At 28.7% G+C, this 8231-nt stretch overlaps 1 protein-coding gene across 1 annotated transcript; it reads right to left on the bottom strand.

Annotated features, from left to right (window-relative positions):
- Window positions 1–390: 390 nt before the first annotated feature.
- Window positions 391–7150, bottom strand: LOC108567915. The gene is made up of 5 exons (XM_017928702.1): window positions 7114–7150; window positions 6882–7060; window positions 5259–5317; window positions 3657–3695; window positions 391–605 (listed from the first exon to the last, which is right to left on the bottom strand). The coding sequence occupies exons 1-5, from the start codon at window positions 7144–7146 to the stop codon at window positions 433–435; spliced, it is 483 nt and encodes a 160-aa protein (XP_017784191.1). The 5' UTR covers window positions 7147–7150; the 3' UTR covers window positions 391–432.
- Between the last annotated feature and the right edge of the window lie 1081 nt (window positions 7151–8231).

Below are 8231 nucleotides of genomic sequence, written 5' to 3'. Positions count from 1 at the left end.
TTTCACCAGATGCTGTCGATTACTTGCAAATATTTATATCTGAAAATGTTCGCAATTTTTTTTTCATTCAAGAATTATGCATTAAGTATTATGTTGCTTGTTTCTTAAGATTTATTATTACTTATGTTGAATTGTGTATATACATTTGATTTTAGATTTTACAAATACATTATATAAAATATTAATGTTATTAAGATTTATACAAAAATTGATTTGAAAAAAAAACTGCTAAAATTATTACAAAACTGAACGCACAAATCAGTACAGTTTGTCAATTTCTTTAATATTTATTGAACTTCATAAACATATAAAAATACATACTCCATGCAAAAGCAAATAAAATAAATCAATGAAAATATAACTTTTTTTTTATTAATGCATATCTAAATAACTGGAACTGCATATCTAAATAACAAAATATTTAATAACTAATCAAACATCATTTGAAGATTTATTGCAAGGTGGATTGTTTGTACTGTAGATATATCCAGTTTTACATGTTTTTAATGTAACTTTATACCACCAAAAGACTCTAATACATTCGTAATATTGGTTAACTTTGGTGGCAGGATAATAGCCATTCATTCGACACTCAGGAGGTGTAACTGCAACACAAAACATATTACATATTAATGAACACTTCAATATAATTGTCAGCTTCAGTATGTGAAGAATACTGGTTTTGAATAAATAAAAGGTGTCCCAAAATTAACGTAAGATTTGAATTTGTGTAGTAAAGTGTCAAATTGTTTGCAATTGGGTTGCAACACTTAACTGCACAAATGGCGGCAAATTCAAATCTTGCGTTAATTTTGGGACACTCTTTATAAGTAAAATAATGAATGTATAATCTCATTCAACAATATTTTATTCAATAAGCTGATATGTTAATATTTTTAATTGGAATAAAATTCAAGTAATTGAAAGTATATATTTACTAACATGTGTGGAAAGCAAACACAAACAACCTGATTGGACTGCAAATTTTTGTCTAGCAAATGATTTTCCCAATGGTCACATTTAATTTTTTATTTTAAATTTGCGTAGAATTAATATATTTGTTCATATTTTTATTTGTTCTAGTTCCTCTAATAATAAATAGGAAACTATGTGTAAGGCTTACAGATCGGATTACTGTCTAAACTACCCATCAACAACAAGGGTTCGTAGGTGGTTCAAGTCCAAGTCAAGCTTATTGCCCAAGAAGTATGTGTGTCGACGTTGAAGTTCTCAATGGTCGGCCTATTCATTAACACTAAACTTACCTACACTTAATATATACATACTCATACCGTGGCGGGTCAAAATACTGGTTTTTAACACTATTTATATTTCTTAATATATAATGAAGATAATATACAATTTGACAGTAAAAAATATAATTATCTATATTGCTAATATTTCCACATACGTATTTTTTCCATTTTAGACATATGTTATTAGTTTGTTCACATGAACGTGTACATATATATGTGACTGGTGTTGCTTGATCTTTTTTGTCTAATGGTTGTTCTTTTTGATTTTTAATTCTTACCTCGAAATTTCTTCTCCCAGGGTTTCTTTATATAAATCGTATGCATTAAACCGGGTTAACTTTAGAATATTGAAAAATACCTATAGGAGATGGCCTAGATTTAGATTTTATTTTCTGACCATTTGGTCGTTCACATCTACAACGAATTTGGTAAACGGGCATAATTTTCCTCAACTTCTAAGAGTTTATGCATTGAACTAACAATCAGTTCTTTTGGTTTAGCTTTGTAAATTGTTACAGTACAATTATTTGACCGATATAATTTTGTTGGGAAACGTTTCATATTGTACTTTTCTGTTTCGCCAATTTTGTATTCCGGGAAAGACTGATTAGGCTATATATAACATATCTGTATTCGCTCTCTTTTCATCCTGTACCTACCAAGGTAGGTAACACACTACACATTTTCCGTAGAAAACAAGAAATAAAAGTGAATAGTGAAAAATGTGTAGCGGTTACTTACCACCCTGGTGCGGTGCGCCCCACTTCAGCCCGTAGCTGGTATTCCGGGAAGGACTGATAAGGGAGGTAGTACCCTTAGTAATAGTAAGTTTAGGCTATATAAGCTACAACATATCTGTATTCGGTCAGTTCTGTGCTCGTAGTCGACTCGCAGATATTCAATCAGACGATGTTGTCATATTTTCTTGTGTACATTGTTCTAGAAAATTTTAAAGTATTAGGTTGAATTTTGAACTCTATACGGTATTTTAAATATATCGGAATCCTACATTTGTAGTGATAGTGTTATCGGCTGCATGATTTTATATTACTTTTTTAGTATTCGGCTTTTTATGTCTATTTCGTTTGATTGCCTTCTGCACCCTCGAGCCGAAACTTGATGTTTCGGAAAATCGGGAAATATTTTTTGAGCTATCCACTTCCATCTTAGTAATAACAACTAATTACACCGTGCGCATCCGATGATACGCAAAACTCAAAAAGAGAGCACGAACATAACACGAGAAACGTTATAAAAGCTACAGAAGAAGCGACCGTGTCTCGAATCGAATCGAATCGAATCTGCAAGATTTCTAGAAAATTATAAAAGGGTATAGGTATATAATACCTACAACAGTCATTGGTATATCATTCAAAGGATAGTTGAAAGAAAATAGGATACAAATGAAAATCGTAATGGCCAAAGCACCGACGAATATTCAGACATTGAAGATATTCCACAGCGGAAATGGTCGCAATCAAGTGCGATATAATGTAATTGATGCGAGTAAACTCAAATTCATAAAGTGCACAAAATTGAGCAATTTACGGGATATTACATTGATTAACAATATTAAGAACGTACTACAAAAACAAGCAAATAATGGTGAGCAAATTGAGGTATGTGAAGACAAAGAAAATCCGTTATTGCAGCAAAAGAGTGATATAGAAGAACCTAGTGTCAAGTCACCATTAACTGAAGAATCTGAAGATAATTTTAGTCCAACTTACTCGTCTGAAGAGAATTCTTCACATGAATCAAACTCACTCTACCACATCCATCCTAATAATGAATGGCTTTTTCCAAAGCCGCTGAAAATTCTAACTTATGAGAAAACAGCAACAACAAAGAAAAATACCATTAGCAGTTCACCAGTGAAGTCCACCATTCAGGTAAGTCAATCATCACAGTCAAACTTTTATGTGAAGAATAAGGATTTTTTCGATGGGTTGGATTCACTAGCATTCTTGTAGTAGAAATTATACAGTAAAAGCTATAATTAGGCAATTTGTTCTGCAATTAACTTTGCAAAATATCATGTACATATTGTATTTTTTGTAAATAACTGTGTATTTTATACAATTTTGTACGATTAATAATAAAATAAAAAGATTTTGAATATTTTAAGGATTTCAGTTGTTTTTTTTTAAATTAACTTTCTTTTATATACAAAATATTATTAACAGCTGTTATAAATAAATAAAAATCCATATGTATTTTATATAAATCAATCAATTAATTCGTGTATTTCAATAAAACAAATTAAATATCTATATAACTTAGTGCGTTTTTCAATTTACAATAATGAATCGATTAATTCATATTCATAGATTTATACAGTAAATGACATTGAAATGATGATTATTTATAATAATATTTTGTAAATTTTTAAGTACATACCTGTAGTAGTAATCGATGTAGTGGTGATGGTATGTCTTTCTGCAAAAAAAAAGTCAACAAATTAAGAAACTATTATTTTTTTTTAAAAAAGCTATCATGTAATCTTGGTGTAAGTATTTCAAATATAAAAATATTACTAAACGGTTTTTGAAAACCGGTTTCTTGAAGAAATTTTATAGATAGAATAGTTTAGAGGCCATGATAGATATATTTCTATACTTAAAAGAATATGTTTTTTTAGTTCTCGATGATTCTCACATGTGAGATTGTAGAGATCTTTAAAGTTTGCAATGCAAATATATTTAATAAATATATTCAATACCCTGAACAAGTGTTGGTCCTGTCCTAAGACATTAAAAAAGTAGTTTTTAGTAAAAGATGTTATAAACAGAAGAACGAAATTTTTAGATTAATTATTTAATTCTCTAAAGACAATTACACAGCTTGGTAGCATGTGAGACAGTTTTTCTATTTCTGGAAATTTTGAATATGAAACAAGGACTTGTTTGTGCAATATATTAATGTTTTCCTTAGTAAAATTATTTGAGATAAAATAAGAAATAAAATAATACTTTATAATTATTCGTTTTTCTATGCAGTAAATTTTAAATGCGTTTTTGTATAAACCACACTAAACAATATTCAACACATAATTTTGTAAAGGGTGTCCCAAAATTAACGAAAGATTTGAATTTGCCGCTGTTTGTGCAGTATGATTCAATAAAAATAAAGACAAGACTAAAAACTGTGTTTTCTATTTAATTCAAATCTTGCGTTAATTTTGGCATATCCTGTCCTGTAGCTTAATCTTTCCGCGTTAAATGAACGGTGGACTAACACTATTAAAATACAGACATACGTCATTTCCTATGTCCGTTATCCATATTATACGAAAAATAATCGAATACTAAAAAGATTAAAAAAAGAACAAAAAAATATTATGGAATAAAACGTTGATTTCATATTAAAAAATTATAAAGCACTTTAAAATGATTGTGTTGAAGTACTGGAGGCAACGTCTTTGTAATTTACATAAGTTATGTTTATGTCATCTGATCTTATGGTTATAGGATATTAATGCTTAAGCACTGTGCATTTATTTGTAATGTTATGACTTAATTCCGCACGAGTTTCACAAAAACCAATATTGAAAATTACAATGCACACGTAGCATAAATTCAACAGTTCATAAGAATTCTAACAGTACATTGAAGGATATTCTATAACCAGTATAACAAGTTTACATTATAAAAGTCATAGATTTTTTATAGTATATTAACTTTGAGGAAAATATTTTTATTTCTGTTTTTTTGTTTCATATTATTATTCAATTACAATTTATTATAAATTTATTGCAGAAACTATATTTTTAGTAATTTTTATTTCATTGTAAATTTTGCTTCAATGACAATGTTAAAAATTGTTTCCAGGATGTAAAAGAGAGAAAAAAACTTTCATTCTGTTCATTATATAGTGGAGGAACTACATCAATTATTATATTTGACAGTAAGTTTATGTAATGCAATTGTTTTATAAGTTATATAATAGAAACAGTGCGCATTTGTGCGAGCTAAAAGCTATAAACTTGTATTCAAAACTTACCAGTAGCAATTTCATCGGTGTCGGTAATTGCAGTTGTAGTTGGTGGATACGGCATGCATCTGTAACGAACGGCAACGAAAACAAAAGAATGTTATCTACGTTCCTCGAAAATACTTCCAATTACTTTTGTATTAATTTGCATAGTGAAAACACGCACGCAATATTCAGATGTTATCCGTTTTACATAGAAATTATTTATAATTCAATGTGTATATATTCTACGGTACATTGCTTTTCCCGATGATAACGCTTATTTATTATTTTACATAAACAAAGGATGCAAATATTATAAATCAGCGGTTCTCAATCATGAGCCAATATTCACTGGGATAAAAAAATTTATGTCGCAAAATGACAGCTATCACCTTGGTCACAAGCGAGAAATACTTATTAGTTGTCATCTCATATAGTACGGTTTCTATATAAAGCAAAATCAAAATTTCAACAATCTTCCTATAACGCGTTTATCTTATAATACTGTTTCCTCATAATACTTTTATAGTACGGTTAACATATAAAGCGATATTAGAATTGCGACAATCTTCCAATAACACGGTTCTCTTATAATTCTGTTTCCTTATAATACTCATATAGTACGGTTTCTATATAAAGCGAAATCAAAATTTCGAAAATCTTCCTATAACGCGTCTCTCTTATAATACTGTTTCCTCATAATACTCTTATAGTACGGTTTCCATATAAAACGAAATCAAAATTGAGACAATCCTCCTATAACGCGGTACTCTTATAATGCGGTTTCATAATAATACTATTATAGTACGGTTTCCATATAGAGTGATATCAGAATTGCGACAATCCTCCTATAACGCGGTTTTCTTATAATGCCATTTCCTAATAATACTCTTATAATACGGTTTCCATATAGAGCAAAATCAAAATTGCGACAATCCTCCTTTAACGCGGTTCTCTTATAATGCTGTTTCCTCATAATACTATTATAGTACGGTTTCCATATAAAGCGATATTAGAATTGCGACAATCCCCCTATAATCCGGTTTTCTTATAATGCTGTTTAATAATAATACTCTTAAAAATCCGGTTTGCATATAGGGCGAAATCAAAATTGCGACAATCCTATAACGCGGTTATCTTATAACGCTGTTTCATTATAATACTCGTATAGTACGGCTTCTATATAAAGCGAAATCAAAATTGCGACAATCCTCTTATAATGCGGTTCTCTTATAACGCTGTTTCCTTATAATACTCTTATAGTATAATACTCTTATAGTAACGATGTTTTCTTATAATACAACTTAATTTGCTTAAAAGCTATTTCAGGAAAAACAAGTTTCGAATCTACAGTTTAGATCAAGAATTAATTGATATATCTAACTCAATACATTGGTAGAAAAAATGTGTATAAACAATGAATTGATAATTTCAATTTGAGTGATGTGAATATAAAACTTGATTTGCTTATAGAATTATAATTAGGTTTCCATAGAACTCAGAATAAAACTAATTTGTATATTTATTTTACAATGTATTCATTAAATATAACGCATTATAAGAGAATTGATTGTACAAACAAATATTTTGATTGTTGTGGTAAAAAGGTTGAGAAACGCTGGTTTAAATTATTCAAATCAGTAGACTTACGGTGTATCCGTTCTCTCGTGACAAAAATGATACTCCGGACAATTCAGGACTACACCAAAATCGAACGTACGATCGAATATCGTCACGTCCAGAGTGAAAGTACTTTCGTTCACGCATCGCACATGAGGTTTGTCACATCCTAATGCTTTCCCATAGGTAATTAACAGTCCGATGATGAGCTGCAATCAACATTGTGACTTATATGGTTGTCTCGATGGGTTCACCTACTCACCCAAAACGCTGTTCCCATTACACTACTGCACATTTTCACTATTGTTTTATTTTTCTTTAATCTAAGATTCACTCGTCTTTTATACTGAACGAATCTACGTCAATTAAGCTTTAATCATCTCATATTCATTAAATTATATCTATTAACAGCTTCATTCAAATTAAAGGATTAAATACATGCATTTTCGGTTTTATTATCAGATTAACTAAGATATGAGTTTATAAAGTGTTATACGAAAAATCGTTTGTTTAACATATGCGGAATATTTTGCAATTCCACTAATAACAGACTCTATGCAAATATTGCTTTTCCAAGAAAATAAACTTAAAGAGAAATTTTATTAATTTTGTATAATCTCCAATGCTTGTCTATAAAATAAGTGCGTATATTTATATTACATGGATGTATTTGAGAAAATGAGAAAACTCTTTATTACAACATAAATAGATTTGAATCATAGTAAACCCACAAATTACAGGATTAATTGGTTCTGTCATATTAAAAACTGTGATACTATTTGATACTACAGATCCTTAAAGTAAGACTTTTTAATAATTGTTAATTTGTACTTTAAATCATGAAATTGAATTATCAAGATATTCTTTGTTTATAGATTTGATAAAAAAAATTTCTCCGTTTATGAATTATCACTTTAAATAGGTATAAACGCGTTAGTTAGTAAACATTTTTTTCTTTATTGTTTTTATATTTCTATTACTATAAAATTAATTTACAGAATAAAATAATCATAATATTAATTTTCTTTGTAATATCTTCATTAATTTAAGTTGATTAAAAGTATTACAACATACATTTTGATGTTAGAGAAATATATATGATTAAGTTGTTTATTTTTCAATAAATTCAATAAAAATCTAAATTAAAGCTATTAATTGTCATACTTCAGTTAAAATTACCTCTAATAACGAAGCTTTGGTATCACGAAGTCTGCAATTTGAAGCCCCAACCAGAAGTTATTCTAAAAGAAGAAACTAACATACAGGAAATTGGAAATGAAGATATTCAAAATAGCTCAATTAATATGTTTTTAAAATGTCCATGAATATTTCATACTTTTTTCTCTTTATTTATGTAATTTTATATTTATCACAATATTT

The sequence above is a fragment of the Nicrophorus vespilloides genome, unplaced genomic scaffold (assembly GCF_001412225.1).
Source record: "Nicrophorus vespilloides isolate i.1.1-1 unplaced genomic scaffold, Nicve_v1.0, whole genome shotgun sequence".
In the NCBI taxonomy this organism is placed as follows: Eukaryota; Metazoa; Arthropoda; class Insecta; order Coleoptera; family Silphidae; genus Nicrophorus; species Nicrophorus vespilloides.
Note: the sequence above shows the minus strand (reverse complement) of the source record. Positions and strands in the feature narration are given on the sequence as shown.

Coding starts and splice junctions, on each gene's coding strand:
- LOC108567915 (XM_017928702.1), bottom strand. CDS start 7,146: ATGTGCAGTAGTGTAATGGGAACAGCGTTTTGG. Junction 3,696..5,258: donor CACCGATGAAATTGCTACTG/GTAAGTTTTGAA, acceptor TTTTTTTTGCAG/AAAGACATACCATCACCACT. Junction 606..3,656: donor TACATCGATTACTACTACAG/GTATGTACTTAA, acceptor TTTGTGTTGCAG/TTACACCTCCTGAGTGTCGA.